The sequence below is a fragment of the Engystomops pustulosus genome, chromosome 4 (genome assembly GCF_040894005.1).
Source record: "Engystomops pustulosus chromosome 4, aEngPut4.maternal, whole genome shotgun sequence".
Classification (NCBI taxonomy): domain Eukaryota; kingdom Metazoa; phylum Chordata; class Amphibia; order Anura; family Leptodactylidae; genus Engystomops; species Engystomops pustulosus.
In genome coordinates this window covers 178,090,276-178,115,310 of record NC_092414.1, presented here as the reverse complement: position 1 = coordinate 178,115,310, position 25,035 = coordinate 178,090,276, and the positions used below count along the sequence as shown (strand labels likewise).

The window sequence follows — 25,035 nt, the reverse complement described above, 5'->3', positions numbered from 1 at the left end:
TTATCCTTCTGTCACTCGGAGAAGAAGCTGCCAGCCTTTTGTATAACGCTAACTCATCCCATGCCGCCCTCCTGGCTTATATGAAGGCAGTAACACTGAGAGAAAATCAATTGGAGATATAAAGAGACAAAAAGGGGTTCTGCGAGGGGCAGACTTCATGTAGCATCTCGCTATAAGGGGAGGCAATATCCTTGTATAATGTGCCTAGGATACTTGCTTAGTGCTTATACTACCAATGTAGTCACCCTGTAAAGAAGAAATATACACAAAGATGATCCCACAATTCCATTTGCTTTTGATATGATGTTATGTGCCATACGGACTTACAGGGAATCTGTCCATAGCCTCAGGGGTGAGAATGGTAAATCTGTCATGCAGCTCGGTGGCATCCTGGGGGTTCCCAGATAACACTGCTGCCCGCAGACCGAGGAGCTTGCGGTAATATTGTTCTGTCTCCTCATCCAGTTTCACAGGGGAAATATAGATGACATCCACATTGGGGTCTATAGGAGAAAAGCTCACAATGAAGATCCGAGACACCAGGATTCCAGTAAATCAGGACATGTTGTATACATGGAACTATTATGTGCATGTGTCATTGTGCTGGTAGTGATTATACACATATATATATATATATATATATATATAATGGTGACTCACTTATTACATGGGCCGCTATGAGCTGTGTGAGCCTAGTACGGAGGGAAAGGCAATAGGTACCAGGTCAATGAAACACAATAAGATGCCGAGATTATATGACCATAAGTAATAACCATTGTTTACACTGTGAAATATTAGTGTGATTATAATCTATTGTATTTACATAAGACTAGCATAAAATGGATGAGCTTCAGTATAAGTAATACATTCTATGTATTTATACATCTCCCATACTATCTTATCTATCATTTACCCATGTATCATATATCTATATTATATCTTATATCTATTACATTTACCATATCTTATTCTATTACCTTTTTTATGGATACAAACTGTATCCATCTCCCATCTCCCTGTATCTATCTATCTAGATATATACCACATCTATCTATCTTATATCTTTTACATTCCCATGTATTATATCTATATTTCTATCTCATATCTATCTATCTAATCTACAATACTATTCTATCTATCTGTCTAATATCTGATCTATGCATCTAATGTCCTATCTATCACATTTCCCATACTATCAATAGCAGACATTTATCACATTGTGTGGCATATGATCAAAGCGCCTCGGATTCATTATGGCCTGCCTGGCATAGAATTGCGCTGTTACCAGCAACTGTTCAATGTATGGTCAGGCTATAATGAGTGCACAGGTATAGGACAGGAACGCCAGGCTTTGACCCACTACACCCCCTTCATGCCTCTCCTCGCCTACATGTAATTCCCGGTGGTTCACAAGGAATTGCGTTTCTTTCAGGGACTTTACACCAGAAAACTGATGTACAAGCCCTGAAAAATGCGCCCCTATCTATTGTTTAAATTTATCTTATCCTATTTCTCTAACCTACCTACCTATCTATCAATACTTATTATCAGTAGGCAGTATTTCATATAACCCCAGTCCCTTGTATTATCTTATAGTTGTATGATTGTCTATAACTCTTCCCCTTGCTCAATTACAATGTCTTCTCGCTCTGGTTCCTTCTAATGCTCTATCCACAATCTATATCTCTATCTACTCATTGCTTTATGTAACTGCGCCCTGTAATTACTCCTATTGCTCCATATAATTGCCCACAGCAAACTATTTCACACACCATTTCTCATTTTCAAGTCAAATAAATAACAGCCTTAGCTCCTGTATTCTTCTCCCCACCAATTGTGACCAGAGAGCCTGGCTATCACCTGCTATGTCGCACAGGCGTCCTATCTGCAGGTTCTGCTGGATGTACAGGTCAGGGGTTTGACTTCGCTGGTTTTCTGTATAACCTGGAAATGACAAGATACATTTTTTAAATGGCAATCACATTGTATAGTGTTGGAAAAATGGTGCTGGTATTGGTGCGGTATTTAAAGGGATTGCGCCAGTGTCCATAGGAGAGGTCATAATTTACTGATTGGTGGGAGTCCGAGGGATAGGACCAGGGTAAGTAATAGGGGGCGGAAAACTGGGCATTTATCCATCTCAAATCTATCTATGTATAATCTACTTTATATGTATGCATATATAAATCTATCATCTATCTATAAATCTATATCATCTTTCATATTTCTCTTCTATCATCCTTCTACCTATCATCCATCTATCTCCTGTAAAATGCTCCTACAGCCCCATATTACACATTGGGGAAGATTCACTTACATTCCCGCTTTAGTTCACCGAAATTTGAAAGTTAAAGGGGTATTCCAATCTTGGCATTTATAGTTAATTTAATTCATTTGCCATATGTAAACATTTCTTCAATTGGATGTTATTAAAAAAATCTTCCTGTGTGAAGATAATTTCTCATAAATGTAGTCATGTTGTCCCTTAGAAATGAGATTGCTTCCTTGGATACGACCATGTCACACTCTGGCACCGGTGGCCAGACATGCGCTATAGAGCCCTGCCTGACCACATGACTTCAGCAATCATTACCACACGACGGCTGTGGGACATGCAGTAACTCCTGGACATTTCATATACAAAAAACCTTTTGTTTCTTTGTGTAATCCCTCCAGCACTGGTGGCCGTATCCGAGGAGTTAGTCTCGTTTCTAAGAGACCATATCGCTACATTTATGAGAAATTATCTTCACACAGGTAAAAATTTTTTAATAACATCTAATTGAAGAAATGTTTATATATGGCAGATTAATGAAACAGAATGTGAATGCCCAGACGAGAATACCCCTTTAAATTCCGCGCTCAGTCTGAATCAGTCTGACCGCCCCCCTAAACTGTGCCGCATAGAGGCTACCGCAGCTGCGGCAAAAAATGATCACGTGCACCAAAATCCTAGCGCAAACACCTGTTCAATACCTGTGAGCAGCGCTTGTAACTACAAAGTATTATTATTGTGCAGGGCCAAAGGAGCCTCTTACTGACTGTGACTGCTCATAAAATAGTTTTATTTTAGGGCCCCACTTTGTCTAAAACTGGCCTTGGATAGGACCCCCATCCTGCCTGAAAGCAGGGTCCCATCTCTTTTCATCTTCATCAGTCCCTCAGAGAATGAATGGAGCAGTAATGCACATACATGACCTGCTCCTTATCCACAGAAGGGAGGTGTAACCCCATTCTCAGGGTCAGTGGGGTCACAGCAGACAGGCCATAACTTTCTGTGAATTGTAAAATATCCAGCAACATTGTCTGATGTATTTTAGTAATGAGGACTGATCACCAATCCAAAATCGCTGTTTTATTAATCATTGTATTATCTAATATAATAATTCTTTGTATTTTTGTTTTTTAACTCTACAATGGGGCAGTTTGTATATAAATTAATCTGGGCTTATTAGTCAGGGGCGTGTCCCTACACACTCACACATTGTCCAATCAGTGCTCTCACCTGGAAGTCACCAGTTACAGGCGTGTCCCTACACACTCACACATTGTCCAATCAGTGCTCACACCTGGGAGTTAGCAGTTAGGGGCGTGTCCCTATACACTCAAACATTGTCCAATCAGTGCTCACACCTGGTAATCACCAGTCAGGGGCGTGTCCCTACACACTCACACATTGTCCAATCAGTGCTCACACCTGGTAATCACCAGTCAGGGGCGTGTCCCTACACACTCACACATTGTCCAATCAGTGCTCACACCTGGGAATCACCAGTCAGGGGCGTGTCCCTACACACTCACACATTGTCCAATCAATCTTCACACCTGGGAGTCACCAGTCAGGGGTGTGTCCCTACACACTCACACATTGTCCAATCAGTGCTCACACCTGGGAGTCACCAGTCAGGGGCATGTCCTTACACACTCACATTGTCCAATCAGTGCTCACTCCTTGGAGTTATCAGTGAGAGCGCGGTCATATCGCCCGTTTACATCCATCCCTCATAGGATATTATATATATATCCATATATGATATGGATATGCTCAGTGATTCCATAAAACGTGGTATGAATGTAGCTTGTCCAGTTTATTTGGTTTTGATTATTTTTAAAAATACCAAAAGGATTTGCCCTTGAATCTGAATGACTATTGAGATTTTAGTTCTATAATATTGCAAAGGTGCAAAGATTTCATATCTAAAACTACTACTATGGAAAAATACTAAGTACTCTCTTTTGTATCTTCCCAGTAATTGCCTTTAAAGCTGTTGTTCATAATAGTAAATTTTACCGTTTGGACCAAATTTACTTTAAGACGTTTTCAGGGATAAAATTTTTAATTACTATTGGCCTCAGGTGGGTCTGATCATAACAAACATTCTATATTTACCTCCCTACTCCTGTACAGTGTTAAGAGCCTGTGGAGCTACAGCATGGAGGGGCTCTGGTAACGCCCCCCCCCCCTCCCCCAGAGGCCTTCAGGCTCATTAACATATTTTTAAAGTTGATTTTAGAAGGAGGCCATGAATAACAAATATAAGATTACCACAGTCACAGTGTCTGGATCTATAAGTAAGAGTCCCTGGTTTATCATTGTTGATTTTGACGGTAGGCCTTTTACAAAGTTCAACAACAACCTTTTAATCCCAATGCTTAATTATGGCCTAATTCTCTCAATGATCACCCCGGTTTAGGGCTCTTTCAAATTGGCGTTGGGGCTCACCTTCAGTTGCGCATCTGGTTCTGTCTCCATTTTTCTTTCGTTTGGTTCTCCGTGATGCATCCGTTTTGTCTCCGTGTCCATAAAAAAAAACCCTGAAGGTTTAACATTGCTTTGCTAACATCACACCTGGTTTTTCAGCCTCATCAGTGAAAAAAACCCATAGCCTTCTATTGCCTTCTGTGATCCGCATCAGTGAGCAAAAATAGAACATAATTTTTCCATGGACAACGCATCAGTGAAAATACAAACCAATGTGAAAACACCCATAGAAGTCAATGGCTTTCTGAGGCATCCGTGGAAATCACTGAACTATGGACGTGAAAAACCATGCCAATGTGAAAGAGCCCCAAGCTTGTGTATAACATGTCTTTTTTTATCACTAGTAACCCGCATAGAGTGATGCCGGCATTCTTATACATACAACACGTCCCTCCCTCTCGCAGATCGGTAGTGGCAGGGGGGCAGCTTTCCCCAGGGACCCCTGCACACCTATTTGCCTGCACTTTGCGTGGAAACCCTCTTTTAAGTTCCTCTAATTCATAAATGTAATTAAATAATTACATTAGTGCTAATTAACATGAAACTGCAGATTATTTAAGCGCAAAAAAACACTATTCAACTTCTTAATTATTCTTGTTCACACAGCATTTCCTTTTGCTTGCGCGCCCTAGGTGCAGATAAAGCAGCCCATCTGCTGGTAATTAGAACTAAATAATTTCCGACAATGTAGCTTATCATTTTGACTGCACATTTGATTAAAAACAGTGTACAAGCGATATCCCAAAGCGACAGCACGAGGATGGAGGTACGGGGAGGTACCTGACCCCCCAGGGGGCTAAGTTAGGTGAATGTTTGGAATACCAGAGAAATGGGAACTCACATACAAGCTGGATAGGCCCTTGCTTTATAATATATAAAGTAGTAGTAATCTGCTATATGCCAATGTGGCCACATGAAAGGATCTATAGTACACACACAATACACATATAGTCACACCACTCTGTTCATAGCACACGCACATACACACACACACACACGCAGAAGTTTCCTAACTCATTTCACACAGATGAAAAGCAAATTATAGGAAATGGCCCCTCGGCTGCTCATCTCCCTCCTTATCCCCCACATCCCATAATGAGTTTATTTGTTTAACTCCCCGAATTAAACGCCGCTTCTAGTGCGGGCTCTGGTAATATCACTCTCATCATGTCGAGAACATTTTCCTGCAGAGACCCATCTGAATAAGAGAAGGTCCCCGCGCTGAACTCAATCAGGGAAGCGTAATGTGCTGGGTAATAGAGGTGGTTGATAGATCTGGAGGCTAAGAGCTCTTTACCTAATGATGGGATATGGATAATGCTCCTCCTGCACGTCCTGATGTGATTCCAGTTGGATGCCAGATGCTAAAAAATCAAGGGAAGAGCAATGAGTGTGAGAGGCAGTCTGGAACACACTTATCCGAGAGGGCGAGGGGGGTCTTAAGCTTCCTTCCTTCATCCTGCCGTACGGTTAATCCAAGCTTAAATTATATTAATTGATTTAATTATATGCTTTAAAAACATCTCCACCCCCCCCCTCCCCAATTAATTTAATTAGGAGGCTGCATGATGCGGCTGGCGAGGGGAGATTAAGGCCGTATTCGCTTTAATTAAAAGAATATGAATTAACACGGAAAGTGTGGGGTGGGGGGTAGGTGGGAGGTAAAGCAAATATAAATGAAATGGTGCGCACTAATTAAAAGGCCGTGTTAAATACTTCTTGACAGAGCAATGACAGCACAGAGGTGTTTAATCCCCCTGTAAGTGACGTGAGGTTTCATATCGAAAACGTACACCGGTGCCGTACAATCTGCTTCTCTCTCTGATATCACACCCGCTCTGCGCCATTACCTTCCAACATCTGGATGGCGGTGACCCTAAATATCACATCGCCCGTCCACAATCACAACATTATCAATCTCAACTTATCTGAAAGGGGTAAGTGATTCTTTGGTGCCACAGTAAGTAGGGACACTCATAGGGGAACGGTAACACCCCAATGTCATTTCATGAAAAAAATGGCACATATAGAAGCGTGGTATAAGATGATCCAGGTTATGTTATAGGGATTAGAAATAAAGTTATAAAACAGACATTTAGAGGACATGACAAGAGAGGACAAGTCACCATTCAATTTTGACATTTTTCCTGACTATAATATGTAATTTATTCACGTGGTGTAAATTCTAGTGTGATAATATATAGTGTTAGTATAATTCATCCACTGTAACATTACTGAGTAGATTGTTCTTTGACATCTGGTGTGATATTATCCCTGTACAATGAAATCACTGTGTATATTATCTCTGTACTGTGACATCACTGTGTGTATTATCCCTGTACTGTGACATCACTGTGTGTATTATCCCTGTACTGTGACATCACTGTGTGTATTATCCCTGTACAATTAAATCACTGTGTATATTATCTCTGTACTGTGACATCACTGTGTGTATTATCCCTGTACTGTGACATCACTGTGTGTATTATCTCTGTACTGTGACATCACTGTGTGTATTATCCCTGTACTGTGACATCACTGTGTGTATTATCCCTGTACTGTGACATCACTGTGTGTATTATCCCTGTACTGTGACATCACTGTGTATATTATCCCTGTACTGTGACATCACTGTGTGTATTATCCCTTTACTGGGACATCACTGTGTGTATTATCCCTGTACTATGACATCACTGTGTATATTATCTCTGTACTGGGACATCACTGTGTTCATTATCCCTTTACTGTGACATCACTGTATTTATTATCTCTGTACTGTGACATCACTGTGTAATATCTCTGTACTGTGATTTCATTGTGTGTATCATCCCTGCAATGTGATATCACAGTGTGTAAAATACCTGAACTGTGACATCATTGAGTGCAGTATCCCTGTACTTTAACATTATTATGTGGATTTTCCCTGTACTGTGACATCACTGTTTATTCTCCCTGTGCTGTGACATCATTGTATGTATTACCTCTGTACTGTGACATCAGTGTGTGTATTATCCCTGTTCTGTGACATCACTGTGTGTATTATCCCTGTTCTGTGACATCACTGTGTGTATTATCCCTAACCTGTAACATCACTGTGTCTATTATCCCTGTACTGTGACATCACTGTGTGTATAATTCCTGTACTATGACATTACTGTGTGTATTATCCCTGTATTGTGACATCACTGTGTGTATTATCCATATACTGTGACATCACTGTGTATATTATCCATATACTGTGACATCACTGTGTTTATTATCCATATACTGTGACATCACTGTGTTTATTATCCATATACTGTGACATCACTGTGTTTATTATCCATATACTGTGACATCACTGTTTATTCTCCCTGTGCTGTGACATCATTGTATGTATTACCTCTGTACTGTGACATCAGTGTGTGTATTATCTCTGTACTGTGACATCACTGTGTGTATTATCCCTGTTCTGTGACATCACTGTGTGTATTATCCCTAACCTGTAACATCACTGTGTGTATTATCCATGTACTGTGACATCACTGTGTGTATTATCCATGTACTGTGACATCACTGTGTATATTATCCATGTACTGTGACATCACTGTGTGTATTATCCATGTACTGTGACATCACTGTGTGTATTATCCATATACTGTGACATCACTGTGTGTATTATCCATATACTGTGACATCACTGTATGCATTATACCTGTATTGGGAAAACAAAGACAATTTCATGTAATGTGTATAGATCCAAATAGACAGAAAATATCCTGCAAAAATTCAGCCACCTGATTAAAACCTGTAATAAATCCAAAGAGAGGGACTAAAATGTACATTAAATGTCACTTTATGATTGTGTAGCTGTAGGGCACGCTCACGCTGAGTAATGGTGCGCCAATTTATGCCGGTGTTAGACATGTTTTGTCACATTAATTTATTTTCATATCTGAGTATTTATTAATTGCCCGGATAATGGGGGAGAGGATAACTAAAGCACAACTGCGTTTCAGAGGAAATTTCAATATGTAAAGTGTTTCGTATTACTTATATAGTTATATAACCAGCAAATGTCTACTGTATAATTAGCAGTGTAACACGTCTTCATTAAGGTCACATGAAACATTTAACCCATCTCAACATTACAAAAAAAACCCTGAAAGAATTATTTTAAGTAAATGGGAATAGTAGGGATCCTGTGCAAAACAGATCCTCCATGGAGGTCCTGATGACAGCGAACAGCGCCTAACTTGTGCTGAGATTGTTTTTTTACTCTGTACAGTGGAAACCATCAACAAGCTGAAACGGAATGGTTCAATTATTGGTTCAATTATTACAGTTAGTCACAAAATTAAAAAGAATTTTAACCCTGGTATTTCATTGACCAGGTTTTTGGGGTTTTTTAGGATCAGGATATTGATGGTCTAAGGTTAGTCATATAGATTACTATGTGATTTATGGTGGGCTGACTACTGGTACCCAAGACATCCATCTGTTTGGAACAAGGATAAAAGAACCATGAGTAGGCCTCCACCGACAGTCCAAAATTTCAGTTCTATCCTAAAAATAGGCCATCAGTAGTCTGATCTGATTCTTAACAATGTTTAAAGCATCACTAAACCTTTGAAGCAGAAACAAATAGAGCAGGTAGAAAAGTGGCTTCCCTGTGCATTTTTCTGCTTCTCTCTCCTGTAGTGAGTAGTGTATCTAGAAGGTTGAGGTCTGCCCACTTCAGACAGGCAAGGAGAGGTGATGACTTTCCAAAGCTCTCGCTTTGGATATATTTTAACTCTGTAAGGAAATTAGACTGATCCAGGGACTGAAAGAGTTAAGTCATTAGACACTTTATCAGGTTTCCTTGTCTCTCAGCTGTCAGTGGATACTGGACAGAAAGTGGATTTACACAAAGAAGAAAGGAGGAGAATCAGGACATAGGAACAGATTTCTATAATAAACTGTATTATAAAGTTTACTATTATCACCTTAATATTTTAAAGGTTTGACCATAAAGAGGTTTGGCCATAAAAGAAAGTTTTCTACTTACAACCCCCTAATGATGTTTACACAATAAAGCTAATGTTTAACCCCCTTACTTTACAATTTTACGAATTTTTATTGCTGTTTTAGCTCCTGTCACTCGGCCAGGTCAGTGTAAAATTCCAGAATGTGAGCGGGGACTCTCTAAGCAGACACTTCATGATTCCTTTGTGCTATGAGATACAGTGTGCTGACAATGTGCTTAGATTATCAGGGTACAGGATTATATACACTTTCATTTAGCTACTGAGCATTCTACTACTATCTGACACATAGAAAAAGAGAGATGAAATCAGAGATGAGAGATGATGAGATCCATGAGATGGATATAAAACACAATGACACTGTGTTTGTCAGTCCTTCCTGACCAGAAAAATCTGAAGACTTATGGTCGGATCCCGGGGCAACCCAAATTGTATACATCCGGACTGAAAGAGACAGGTTGGAATTATATCTGTGAATTGCTGTATTTTTGTTAATAACAGTGAATTAGAGAATGTCTTATTTTGTTATCCTGAGTACATTAACTGATTGTCTACCCTATAAATGTCCCTCAAGGGTAAATTGACATGTTGGCAGAAATTTCTGGGAATAGTCGATTCATATAAATGGTCCTTGCAGAAATCTTTGCATAAAATTCCTGCAACAAATCTTCCACATATAATTCATCCAAAATCTGTTGATAATTTCTGATCTTTACTCACATTCATCACATACATTGTTACTGTCCGTACAGACAATGCAGGGATGGATTGTGTCTCCTACATGGCAGCTCTATTCATTTTTCTAACATCAAGGGATAAAAATGATTTCTCTCTTATACAGTGAAAAAAATTTCACCTAACTGAAAAACAAGATACATCCTTAATAATGATGCACAGCAATGGGAATAAAGCAAAATACGCCCGTTTCCTTACCTTCCCTCGTGATCGGAAGTTCTCTAAGTGACGCTTCCTGGACTCTTGTAACATTTTCTTCACCCGGGATTTTTGTACATGCAGGAGCCAAGCAATGGCAATAACCCCAGCCGCCCATTTTTGCTGCTGATATACCAGATATACCGCTCTGGCTCTATAGCCTCGCCATGTGGCCTGGATCTTTATCGCTGCCGCCTCCTTGCCATCTTTTCCCTTATAACGTTGTCCAGGGCGGCTTAGGAGTTTCTGGACCCAAGATCTGTTCTCTAGAACAGACAGAAGCTGGGGTATAGATGGTTTCCTACCCAACTCTTGATCCAGTGCAGGTTCTCTCATCTTCTCTCCATTAACCACCGCAGTAGGTATAGAGTAGTCCTGGAGAAACCTCTGCAAGCTCTCCAAGAAGGCCATAAAGCCACCCCAGACGAGGCAGTAATGCTGCTTAAAGGCCAAGAAGTCTGCAGCTTCAAGGTCAACTGAACCATTATGGATGGTGAAGCAGTGACCAGGGTCTGGAGTAACCAGAGCTAATTCCCATGAATCCTGGGGAAGAAGAACAGTGTTACAATCCTAAATATGAGAAGCAAAACCTTGAACACATATGTTTGGTACAAGAAGGTCAAGGGTGTTGTGTGTATGAAGGGTTTCACTGTAGCTTCCATATGCAAGTCAAGATGCTTGTAGATCCATTATATGATGCATCCCATCAGACTGTTATAGGGTCTTGATGTCCAACATTTTGACGTCATAAATATCTCTCCACGTTCCACTGTTCTTGGCATTGAATATGATAGAACACAAAGTTTTAAGATGTTAGAAGTATAATATGACCTCCAGAAAATACCTGTGACTCTGCAGATACGTAGCCCTGTTGCTCCTTCCACATTACATTTGCAGATGTTCTTGTAGTTTTGGCCGACACATTATGAGGTGCTGACGGTGTCCCCAGACCACTTTCTAGTAGCCGACTCTCGGAGTCGTCAAAGTGACTGCTGGCGCTCTCATGGATGTGGTGGTCGGCATCACAGGAAGGGTCTGCTGTCTTGATAAGACCTCTGGCTGTAAGATGGGCGAATATCCAGAGTATGAGACAACTTACAAAAAATACTAGACATCTGCATGGTAAGAACATCAATGTGGGCAATGGTAGAGCTCACCAGCATATACCCAAGAACCAGAGCAATGTGTGTCCTAGTATCCAAAATGTCAGAATCCGAATTGCAAAATGTAGTTGTTCTTGTAATGGGTCTGGTCACAGATAACTCAAAAATCTATGCAATAATCTTTAAGTATATTGTGATAAAAGTAAGAACTTGTTGCAGATGCACAGGCGTTTTCTCCTCTCTCTGGGAGATGAGACAATTTTGGTGAAGTTATGTCAATATCCATCAGAAACTTATGATGAATCACCATGTATGAATTGCATGTTAAAGAAAATCTACCATCAAAATCAAGCATTAATACTCATAGAACCAGGCATGGGGACTGTGATAATCGTCTTATATTTGTAATCCATTGCCTCCTTCCTTTTAAATGTATGCTAATGAGCCGTAAGGGCACTGTAAGAGGCGTTACCAGAGCCCCTCCATGCTGTTTCCCCCTCCCCTCTGCTCCCTCAGCACTTCCCCCCTCCCACTGTGTGAGATTACATCAGGCAGAAGGAGAGAGGAAGTGCTCTGACACAATGTAACAGCCTGTGAAGCTACAACACATAGGGGCTCAGGTATCACCCCCCACCCCTCCAGAGCCCTTGATTTTGATGGTATATTTCCTTTACATTTTAAGCTGTATTTTGCACGTTGGGTTAGTTGCAAAATCATCAGCAGCATTTTTAAAGGACCAACAACCCTATAGGCAAGAACTAGAGCTCAGGACCCACAGCCAAGGAGAACAGTGAATCAGGCAGAGAGACACTACCTGCGACACTAAACATATATTGGATTTTAATTCAGTTTTTAGTTTTAACGTTACCAATACAAATCTGTTTTTTGATTAAAATCCTTTTTTTCTTGTATTTTTGGGAAATTTTGGGACATTTTAGTTATAAAACAGAAGTTAATTCTAGTTGACAAAAAGTTACATTTTACTATGTATGAAGATATTGTGGGGCGTACCAGTATTTTTTGAAACCCTGTGGACATATTTGTTCATTCCCCCCCCCCCCCCAATGCATTTACCATAAAAAGATTTCCCTCTAGAAAGGCCTCACCCTGATGAACAGGTAACATACATGTGATTAATGCCCTATCAGCTGAGGAGGTGCACCTTTTCAGGCAATCACCTCATTAGTAGATTGGCCAAAGGTTACTAAATGGGTTCCTTTCAAATTAAGAAAACGCGTCTGGTTTCCTCTAAAAATCCTGCCACACTGGTTCACAGGTTGCATTTGGTATTGCAGCTCACTACCATAGAGCTACAATGCAATTTAGAAATAAAAGCGGCACTTTATTCCTATATTAGACATCTTGCTGGTTGTATCTTTACCAATAAGAGAAATTGTTGACTTAAAATCCATTTTCCCTCTTACCTTTGCCTTGTGTGGCTGTGGCCGTTCTTCTTGCGTTGGCATCATGCAGGGGGAGAGTGTGATGCTTAATAGCTGGAGGAACCAAGGTAAGACGAGCGGCAGGGGGGATAAGGCCTCTCTGTATCAGACTTAGGATTCCTAAAGGAGGAACACATTTTCCATTGGGGTAATCAAAAATGTGTAAAATGCTTGGCTATCACCTTATACAAGATCAATATACAGTGTACAGTGCAGTGTGTGCAGGGTACAGGGTGTACAGTGCAGAGCTGCATTCATTGGAGACAGTCAACAAGCTTGTACCTGACCCTTGAATCACACACTGTATTTCATAGTGTTTTCTGTAGCAATTTCACAGCCATTGTTTTTTTTAAGGTAAAAATTGCTCCAGCCACATGTCACTTTGTTTGTCATATACTAATGATGGCATACATAACATAGATAACAAGAAGAACCACATTCATGATGCCCGTATCTATGAGTAAGTGTTCCTGGTTTATTATAATGGATTTTGATGGTATATTTCTTCTAATCACCTTTAAAAGCTGTCATCCAGATGTTCTTTGGCTAACCAATACTAATCCATACTATGCCTATCAGGGCCGCATCTGCCATGAGGCGGGATGAAAATTTCGCCTCAGGCGGCAGATGCGGAGCCCTGAGGCAGGCGGCAAAACAGATGTAGGTGATTTGGGCACTTGCCCGAATCACCCACAAGCGGTACGGACCTGCCGCTGCCACGATTCCTCACAGCAGTGCTGATGTATGGAGGACGCAGGCGGCATCTGATGACGTCATGCCGCTCGCGTCCATGAACAGCAGCGCTGCCGGCAGGAGGAAGGGCAATACCGGCTCCCGGTGGGCTGATGAAGGAAAAGGGTGAGCGGGAAGCCTGTGCGGAGGCTTCACTGCCTGGTGGAGCAGCAGTCAGGTGGAGTGTTATCACTTTGCTGCTGCTCCACCACAGCCTCGGACAGCCAGCAAAGGAACCTCGGGTGAGCTCAGCTCTACACCTGCTGCAGAAGCTCCGATGAGCAAGCTCCGCCCACCAGCTCGGAGCTCCTGAACTTCATCAGCAGCTATGTGTATGCTGTGTGTAAACTACAGGTATGCTGTGTGTGTGCATGTTGCTGCTGTGTGTGTGCATGTTGCTGCTGTGTGTGTGCATGTTGCTGCTGTGTGTGTGCATGTTGCTGCTGTGTGTGTGCATGCTGCTGCTGTGTGTGTGTATGCTGCTGCTGTGTGTGTATGCTGCTGCTGTGTGTGTATGCTGCTGCTGTGTGTAAGCTACAGGTATGCTGCATGTATATGCTGTGTGTATGTTGCTGCCTGCTGTGTATGATGTTTTGTGTGTATACTGTTTATGTATGCTGTGTATGCAGCTGCGTGTATGTTGCATGTATATTCTGTGTGTGTATGATGCTGTGTGTGATGCTGCCTGCTGTATATGATGCTGTGTGTCATGCTGTGTGTCATGCTGTATATGATGCTATGTATGCTGCTGCCTGCTGTATGTGATGCTGTTTGTGATGCTGTGTGTGATGCTGTGTGTGATGCTGTGTATGCTGCTGTGTATGCTGCTGTGTGTGATGCTGTGTATGCTGCCGTGTATGCTGTATATGATGCTGTGTATGCTGCTGTGTATGCTGTATATGATGCTATGTATGCTGCTCCCTGCTGTATGTGATGCTGTGTATGCTGCTGCCTGCTGTATGTGATGCTATGTATGCTGCTGCCTGCTGCGTGTGTATGCTGCTGCGTGTGTATGCTGCTGCGTGTGATGCTGTATGTGATGCAGTACATGCTGCTGTCTGCTGTATATGCTGCTGTATATGATGCTATGTATCCTGCTGTATGTGATGCTGTGTGTGCTGCTCCCTGCCTTGTATGCTGCTCCCTGCTGTATGTGACGCTGTGTATGCTGCTGCCTGCTGTATGTGATGCTATGTATGCTGCTGCCTGCTGCGTGTGTATGCTGCTGCGTGTGTATGCTGCTGCGTGTGTATGCTGCTGCGTGTGATGCTGTATGTGATGCAGTACATGCTGCTGTCTATGCTGCTGTATATGATGCTATGTATCCTGCTGTATGTGATGCTGTGTGTGCTGCTGTGTGTGCTGCTCCCTGCTGTATGTGATGCCGTGTATGCTGCTCCCTGCTGTATGTGATGCTGTGTATGCTGCTGCCTGCTGTATGTGATGCTGTGTGTATGCTGCTCCCTGCTGTATGTGATGCTGTGTATGCTCCTCCTGCTTTCTCATTTTAGTCCACATTTGACCCCCTCAGTTACTCTTTTGCCCCCTCCATCTTCCACCTGGTGATGTACCAGCAAGATCCTCTGAAGAAGAATGTAAGTCATGATCATTATAGGAGTAGTAGTGGTTTATTTCATATATATGGCTGATGTATAGATTAGAAATATGTATTAATGTGGAATGTTAATGTAGTAAGTTGTATATGTAGTAAGTGGTATGTATATGTACAGTATGTATGTATGTATTTGTACAGATAGAATGTGTTGCGTATTTATGTGCTTTTAGTGTAAATACTATTTAATTTATGGGGGACAATTATCACTGCTTCTATGCCACTTTCTGGGGTAGAAGAATTGAAATAATCACAATTTTTGCAGCGGTAAGCAATCAGAGTCCGGTGTTTTGTATTGTTTTAATGCAAGACACCAGGTTCTGGTTACCGATCACATGTGTTTCCATAGGAACGTATACACAATCCGGTCAAGGCCTGCCCCTGTACACATAGCGCTAGTGTTAAGTTGCGTATGTAAATTCAGTGGGCTGATTATAGAAGGAGATCAGGGCTAGGATTTTATTTTTTTTGGGGCGGGGCAGCATTTCAGTTTTCGCCTCAGGCAACAAAAAAGCTAGAATCGGCCCTGATGCCTATTGATGTATTTCTGAAGCTGGTTGGTTGCAACATATCTTCCTAAGGATTGTGCCAAGAAAACTTTTACCAAATTGTGCTATTTAAAGGGATTGTAACAAGTTTGATTGTTATTCCCTGTAACAATCTAATTGGTGGGACCACAACTACTGGGACCCCAACTTATCATGACAACATGGGTCCTGTTCTCGCTAACTGATAGAGTGGCTGGTGGAGCTATGGATAAGGGAAGACAAACAAACATGGTACGACCCCTATAAGTCAAGACACAAGTCAAGACATTGGGGCACATGTGTCAAACTTTTGGCTTTTTCTTGGTGAGCTTTCATGGTGCTTGTGCTCATGTGCAATTTATTTAGCGCCTCCCTTCCAAGTTAACCATTGTATAGGTTTCTGGCGTGTTCCCCCGAGTTATCACCTGAATCCAGATGTGAAAGTTGCGGCATTTAAAAAAAAAAAAAAAAAAAAGGAGCAAATTTTGGTGCAAATCTATGGCTGCACCTCACCAGGTGTGGAAATTAGCTCAAAACTGATTGCAACTTTTGGAGACTTTTTGCGTCTTTTTTTTACGTTGCAAAATTCACTAAAGACCAAACGCCACATGTATCAATTTAAAAAACCACTAAAATACATCTGTCTTATTCATTCACTAGAGAATGTTGCCATCATCCTCTTCCCCAGATTAGGGCGATGACACACGTTCAGTTTTTCAGATGCAGTTTTTGAAGCCAAAAGCAGGAGTGGATCATAATGGGTGAGACAAATAATTGAAAGGTGCTGCTCCTCCTCCTACTTTTACTCCATTCCTGGTTTGGGCATCAAAAATTGCATCTGAAAAACTGAACATGTGACATCACCCTTACTCTACAGTTTTTTTCCATGTCCTACTCTATTTTTGCTGTTTGTTATAGGTTGGACTGGTATTTGGAGCACTCACAGTGAGGTCCCTGACGTTTGCCCCATGGATTACACACAAGCCATCTCCTACCACAACACATATTTTTCACATATGGCAATTCCACGTAAAACACGTAAATGAATAAAGACAAATATTAATGAACTAGAACAGTACGAGTTGAGATCATGTCCTAATCTCCGCTGACGATGCTAATTTCCCACATACATTATACTGTCACTGGCCATAGGGAGAACAGGTGGTAGTTTGTGGTAATTATCCCCCAGTGTAGTGGTTGTGGTGTCTACTTCCACACCTCTCACCTTTCTGCATGTCTTTTTCATGCACTGGTGGTGGAGGTAGGGAGGCGTCCATACGATGAGAGGCTGGTAACACCGACAGATGACTGACAGTGGGGCCTCTGGCAATCTTCTCGATAGGAACCTATAAGGAGGAAGATTTAACCATGTTATTACAACGACGTTGTGAACACATTATTTCTGCCTTAAAGGGGCATCCCATCTGTTAGGAAGAGGTAGACACATCCCCTGGAAACTGTCCAGATACCAAACATTGCCAGACTTCATTGACCTCTTTATCAGAAGTACTAGCAAAAGAATCACTTCTGTCTGTATGTAACACCCAAGGAAATTCTGGTCCCTGGACCTTATCGGAAATGTATCCGGCAGGTGTGGTAAGGAGAAGGCATGCAGAACTTTTGCAAACGCCACATCTGTTTCGCAGAGCGGGTGACATCAGCGGTGCAGAAAGGAGTGAGAGAAAGATGGTAGGATGGGGGTTTGAGAGAGGAAGATATGAGCTGGCTCAATCTGCCTGATGCTTTGCACGTGGGCATAAGGCCAGGCAGAAAAGCGCGGGCCCATCTTATTGGAATTCAGTGGTGGCCCTCGTTTCCTGTCCAGAGACAGATGTAACGCAGCCGTCCATGGCATTGCAAGCAGGCACTGAGCTGTTTCCAGGGATTTGTATGTGGCGGAGAGGCAATGTCGGAGGCTCACCGTGCGCCCCAGCATAGCGAAATGACAGCCAATCTCCCATTCCACATGACAAGCACTGGATAAAAACTTAAAACAAATGGTGACCTTTCCAAAGATTAATTTGTTTACCAGCAGATTCCTCCTCTCCTTGTCATCCCAGATGGAGCATATCAGAGCGTCCCCAGATTCTAGGTGTAAGGAACGCTGACTCCAATCAGCTCCAACTCTCCGGCAATTAGTTCCGGGCTTGTTTTTTTGTTTCTTTTGTGTAATAACCCCCCCCCCCCCCCCCCATCCCTACACACACAATTACCTCCCCATCCGATCAGGGAAATTGTCACGCTTCCCATTACTGGTTTAGTAAGTACATTGCAATGAAAACATCAATTTGATTACAATGAAAGTGACTCTCCATGACAACCTCAAACAAGGGCATGAAATGTATATTATGAGAGTGTTACTCCTGGTGGTATACGGCAGGAGAGACCACTACCTTATATCACCAGTGAGCTTTCATGGGATTGTTAAACACCATTATTATTCACTTACTTTATTTTTTTTAAACTACAGTATTTTTCGGACTATAAGGCGCACCATCAATAAGTGCCTGCTAAAACGTCTAGGTTCATAAATAAGGCGCACCGGAGTATAAGGCGCACCTGATTATAAGGATGAATGACCAGCAGGTGGCAGACCTGTGCACAGTTCAAGGCAGCTGTTGTCTGTAAGTACGGTTCATATATAAAAATAGCTATGAAATAATAAAAGTGGCATTTTATTGTTACCGATTCATAGTCACCCCTGCATGTGGGGATTCCCTAATCTCCAGAAGCTCCACATAAGTGAATGCTAGTTAAGGAAGTGCTCAGATACATATCTTGTGAAAAGGGAACATGTATAAATAGTGGGATAACCCATTAAAGGGGTTGGCCACTTTACCTCATGTTTTTTGTAATTTGTGTAAGTGTGCGGGCAGGATATTAGGTAATTTACGAATATACATCTATTAATAGTTCTTCACCAGTTTCTTGATATGTAAAGTGAAGCCTCTTGTCTTTTACCTCAGCAACCAGACATTCCTGTCCATAAAATGGCTGCAGATGGAGGGTCATGTGATCTCTATCTGTCCGTGAGCAATAGCCCTGCCAGGACCTTTATCTTATATTCATGAATACTATCATAAGGTCCTGCCAAGGCGATTGTTCATGGACAGATATGTATCACATGACCCTCCATCTGCGGCCATTTTATGGAGGTAAAGACAGGAGGCTTCACTTCACATAACAAGAAAACGGAGCAGAACTTCTAATATATACATTGGTAAATTACCTAATCTTCTGCCCCCCACACTTATACACACATAACAAAAAACATGAGGTAAAGTGGCCAACCCTTTTAAAGCATTTGGCACTAACCTTGGTAAGTACACATTAGAAAACTTAAAATTGAAGTTTCAAATGCCTACACATTTATTACACATGTATTAGCCAGAAACTATATTCAAGTTTCTGAGGTAAAACTGTTCCAGTTGCCCGTAGAAACCAATCAGAGCTCAGCTTTAATTTTATAAACAGCTGTTGGAAAATCAAAGGTGAGCTCTGATTGGTTGCCATGGGCAACAAGAACAGTTTTGCTCTCAAACACTTCTGATAAATCTCCCCCAATGAAGCTGAATAGTAGGAAATGTTCCTGGCATGACTTGTACTGAATGCCCAGATGTAGAGCAGACAAAGCCCTACAGTAAGCAGAAGATAATCCAGGCTTTGTGTACAGTGAGGACCATCCATGGTTTGTCTAATCTGTATTAACATTTTCATTGATGAGCAAGCAGATCTGAATGCCTTAGTTACAGAGAGTAAGTGGCTGCTCTGCTGTGTATAGCTACAAGAGGAAATGTTAAGACTGTGGGACTTACAGATGTTTTTGGTTTGCAGCTGATGAGGGGCAGGCTGATCCCATAGCTCTGGCTGAGGAGGTCACGGTGAATCACGTTCTCAGGATTACATATGATGCGTGTGCTCAAGGTCAGCTTGTGCTGCAACATAGATGGACACATTGGACTTTATAGAAAGCTTTCTTTTAGTCATACATTTTACTTAAAATTTATAACAAAACAGACGAAATCTGCACATGTACCTGCATCACAGAAATATTGACATTTGTTACAGAAATGACTTACATTCAGTAGAACCTTAAAGGGAAATAAAGACAGGTTGCTGGAACCCATTACAGCTGCATTGCAAACCTGCCATTCCACTTTCTCTAAGCATTTGCATTACAATATCATTGTGTGTTTTAAATTATCTTGCATCCTGACAGAATCCTCTGTGTAGTCCCAGGGGTTGGGCTTTGGTTTGGATGCATTTAAAAAAAACAACATGTAACTTGACTGTGCTGCTCACTCCTCAGCTCCCACCTCGGTGCTCCTTACAGCTCCTCCCTCCTTCTCCTTCACAGAGCTCACAGCCTGGTGTGCTGACATCATTGGGGGAGGGATGAGCTGTACAGTAGCACAAAGGTGGGGGCTGAGAGCAGTCTGCAGCACAGACAAGTCATGTATTGTTTTTTGAAATGCATCCAAACCAAAGCCCAGCCCCTGGGATTACACAGAGGATTCTGTCAGGGTGCAAGGTAAGTTATAACACACAATTATATCGTAATACAAATGCTTAAAGAAAGTAGAAAGGCAGATTTGCAATGCAGCTGTAATGGGCTTCTGCAACCTGTCTTTAGTGAAAATAAACCTGATGACAGGTTCCCTTTAAAACTCATGCACCTATAAACAGTACAATTGTTTACAGATTCCTGCTAGGGCCGGTCAAAGTTGTAGCCACTCACAGGCCTCAGAGTGGACAGGGGGCTATTTCATTTTTATTTTTGTATGCAAGTTGGACAACTCCTTTAAGGTTATTTTCAGATGTAGAAGATTTGTTGACAACTGGAGGTAATGGAGCACAGCTTCTTTGGGCTCAATGCAATCTATGTCAGATCTCCCACTAATCATATAAATCATCAATATAAATTCCTAACCAACCTATAAAAACCTAATCCATAAAACCCAAGTAGGTGGACCTACATGGTTAAGGGTAGGATTGGATGGACTGAGGGTAGCTTTGAACATTGTGGGGGCAAAGCTTAATGAGTAACTAAACAAGTAAAGCATATTATTTTTAATTGCATAAACAAATATTGAATGTGATAATACTAAAATTTGAAATATATACGTATATGTTTTTTTTCCTTCTCTTTCTCCTGCAGTGAGCAGTGTATCTGAAAGTCTTCTGAGCTCCATCCAGACAGATAAGGAGGCCAATGATTTACTCTTTTCATACCAAGAGAATACTTCCCTCAAAGATTAACTCCTTAAAGACACAGCCATTTTGTAGGCTCATCCCCATATTTGTAAAGCGTTGCTTTATAAAGTTATAACTTTTGAACAATTTAACTTAGTAAAGGGATTTTGAGAAAGATTTTTTTCTTCAAAGTGGTATTCCTTGTAAGTGGTTAAGTTTGGTTGATAATTTTTTAAAGAAAGAAATAGCAAAATTGTGGGAAAATTTGCCATTTTCAAAATTCTGAATGATCTCCTTTCCAGACAGTTTTAGATACTAACCAACATTTCCCATATCCGTTTATGTTTTCATCATTTTAAAAATGTCCGACTATTTTATCTTGATGTTACGCAGCTTACAAATCGAACATCGGTTTTCAATATTTTCAAGGAAATTTCTAAATTTGACTTTTTGGGGGGATCAATTTTGTTTTTTTAATGAGCTTTGAAATATATAATATTAGAAAACTATTTTATAGAAAATTATTGGAAACCCTTGGAATCACCCCATTTTAAAATCGGCACCGCTCAAACTATTAGAAAGATTTTTAACCCTCTTAGATCTTCATAGTAATTAAAACAAAAGGAGGTGAAATTTAGAATGGTCTAATTTTGTCGGTTATACGCTCATTTAGCCCTAAAATGTACACATTCACAAAAGATAAAAAGAGAAAAACCATCTTATATTTGTGATGCAATTACAGACGTACCAAAACCCTCCACATGTGGATGTTATGTGTTGTATGTGTGCGTAGAAGGAAAGGAGGGCCTTGCAGCAGACCGTTTTACCCTATAGAATGTAATGGTTTTAGTTGGCTCATGGGTGTACAGGTGGACACCCAACTTACAGACGACCCATAGTTACAGACGGACCCCTCTGCCCACTCTCTGGATGCTTTAATATAGTCCCAGACAGCAATAATCTGCTTAAAAGTTTCTGTAATGAAGCTTTATTGATAATCCTTGGTCCCATTACAGCAAAAAATTTTGAAACTCCAATTGTCACTGGGGCAAAAAAACTATTTTTGTCTGGATTTACAATTATAAAATATACAGTTTCGACTTACATAAAAATTCAACTTAAGAACAAACCTATGGACCCTATCTTTTACGTAACCCGGGGACTGCCTGTAATTTGATGAAATATTTGTTTTTCCATTAATTCTATTAGATCAGACCCCAGCCAGAGTTTCAGTTACAGCTGACACCCCGTATTTCTCGATGACTGTTCGGCTTTGGTGATGAGCTGAGCCAGCATCGGCTCCTTGACGTACTACGATGTAGTCAAAACACTAAATGAAGTAATAGTACGATTAATAGCGCTAAGGGGAACTCTGTAAGAAGACTGGTCTATCCAGGGACCGTCTGTAAAGTTAGACTCCTTAATCTCCCAGCTGACAGAAAGCTGATTTACACAAACTGCTTAAATAAGGAAGAAAGGCAGACGAAAAAGAAGGACACAGGAACAGATTCAGTTACTAAAGTATATTACAACATTTACTATTATCATCTGAACTATTCATTTATATCATTTTGCTGAACATTAAATTACACTTTAAGCGTGCCCATTCTACCATCAACCGGGGTTTTTTTTGTATGGATTAAAAATGACCCCCTCCCTAAAGTTCTCCATTGGAAATCAAGCAGGATAGTGATGCACAATGAGACATCAACACCTGCTACACACAGCGGGAACACCATAATGATGTAGATGTTACGTCTATGTTGAGTGACAGAGCCTCCAGCTAGACACGTCTTTATGCCAAACCAAAAAAATTCCAGATCTTATTTTCTTTGAGTGCAGTCTTGTAAATAACCATTATGAAGCTTGACGCGGCTGTTATATTTTTAAAAATGCAGTTATTCTTGGAATGCTAAACAATCATTAAAAAAAATGCATTTTTAAAACGCAAAAAATAATTATTGTCAAACATTGTATACAAGAAAATATAAAAAATACTATTTTTTTTTATTGGGTAAAGCGACACAATATATGGAAATACTTTGTGATAAGCTGTATGCATTAAAGTTAAAGTGGTTCTTGGATAAATTAAATCTAAAAAAAAAAAATCAAATATTTTATGGTCATCTGATGTAATATTGATACATGTCCGAGTGACATTTGGCAATCAATCTTAGTTTCAACAGTGCAATCTTTATTTCACAGCGTGTCGGCATTGATCAGTGCAAAAACGTGCAAATAAGGAATGTTAAAAATGAACACTCAGTACACTCAGCAGATCTGAGCATTTCATAAGGCAACAGCACCCATAAACTTCCATAGGCCCCACTACACCATTGTAAGTATATGATTTCATATGGTAACAAGCAGAGTTTTAGTGCAACATTCGCCTAGTGGGGCACAATTACACCCCCAAATTTGTCTAATGGCAAATAAAAAAGAAGCTAAAACCATTATTTACATTATCATTAGTATTGCCAAAAAGTTGCCTAGTGACTACCATAGTTTTTATAGCATCTGTCACCAGCATCTATGAAATCTTTCACAGGGTCGAGGTAAGGGGGTGGCAAAATGGGCCCCCTGTCCTAAACGGGCCCCCTGCATGTGAAATTTTGTGGGCAGAGGAGGTATTGCTCCTTTAATATCCCTTGGTTGAATGCCTGGGTGAAGATGCTAATTATCTGTCTATCTGTCTATCTATTTAACTATTTATCTATTTAGCTTTTTGTCTATCTATTTATCTTAATATGTTGTATCTATCTCCTAGATAGATAGGGCCCCACTTTGTCTAAAACTGGGCCTGATCTTTGAGGCATACACTGCTACAGAATAGGCACAAAGCAGCCTGTGGGGCACATTTACTTACCCGTCCTGACGCATTACCTGAAAGTGCATTGTCCGACCGGAATGCACTGCGCCGCGATTCACTAAGATCGTGCGCCCGATATCCTGCATGTGTTGCTTCCCTGCGCAGGTCTGCTGGAGTTCATCTTCTTCTCGGTGTATGTAAGTGCTTGATCTTGCGACACAATTTGAAAGTTAAATCCTTCGCTCGTTCCGAATCAATCGGATCGTCCAACGGCCCGCCACCCAATTTCTGTCGCGTGAAAGCCAGCGCAGCCTCGACACAATCCCCAGTTAAATACCTGTCTCAGCAGTGCAAATCCCGAAACCGTCGGAAAATCCGACAAAAGTACGGTTGCAAGCCCCTAGTAAATAAGCCCCTATGTGCCACATTTGGAGCATATTTTGCACTGTGGAGATTATGGGATTCCCATATAATGTTAGGTTCAGGGATTATGGCAGAGACAGGACATCAGGTGGTCCTTACACCTTTAGCAGCTTAACGGGAACCAAGAGATTTCTGGTAAAAAACAGACCTGATTCAAAGGAATTAGAAAAAAGTCCAGATCACCTACCGTGTGGAGTGCCCGACAAGGCACGGATGACCCCTCTGTGAGGGCCGTGACGGACTGTGCGAGGAAAGGAAATTCCAGGAAATTCCAGATCCAGCCGTGTCTAGGGCAACTCGAACTTTATTGTGGCATATCATTAAAATCCATACGTGTCACCGGCCAATGCGTTTCAAACGAAAGCACCGCTCTTAGTCTTGAGCCATGACTAAGAAGGGTGGTTCCGTTTGAAACGCGTTGGCCGTTGACACGTATGGATTTTAATGAAACGGTTGGATCAGGATTCAAAGGAATCCCCCTGATTCAAAGGAA

General features: G+C 41.2%; 1 protein-coding gene across 2 annotated transcripts in view; it reads right to left on the bottom strand.

Moving 5' to 3' along the window:
- Positions 1-25,035, bottom strand: part of IQCH (IQ motif containing H) — an 81,891-nt gene that overhangs the window by 42,296 nt on the left and 14,560 nt on the right. The window contains exons 5-12 of one of the 2 annotated variants that reach the window (XM_072148708.1): positions 19,933-20,052; positions 17,343-17,463; positions 13,229-13,366; positions 11,546-11,760; positions 10,702-11,244; positions 6,060-6,126; positions 1,861-1,944; positions 328-503 (exon numbers count right to left, since the gene is read on the bottom strand). In XM_072148708.1, coding sequence (XP_072004809.1) covers positions 328-503; positions 1,861-1,944; positions 6,060-6,126; positions 10,702-11,244; positions 11,546-11,760; positions 13,229-13,366; positions 17,343-17,463; positions 19,933-20,052 — 1,464 coding nt within the window. Of the gene's footprint in view, positions 1-327; positions 504-1,860; positions 1,945-6,059; positions 6,127-10,701; positions 11,245-11,545; positions 11,761-13,228; positions 13,367-17,342; positions 17,464-18,146; positions 18,236-19,932; positions 20,053-25,035 lie in introns of those variants that run through there. The other variant, XM_072148709.1, reaches the window with a different exon arrangement.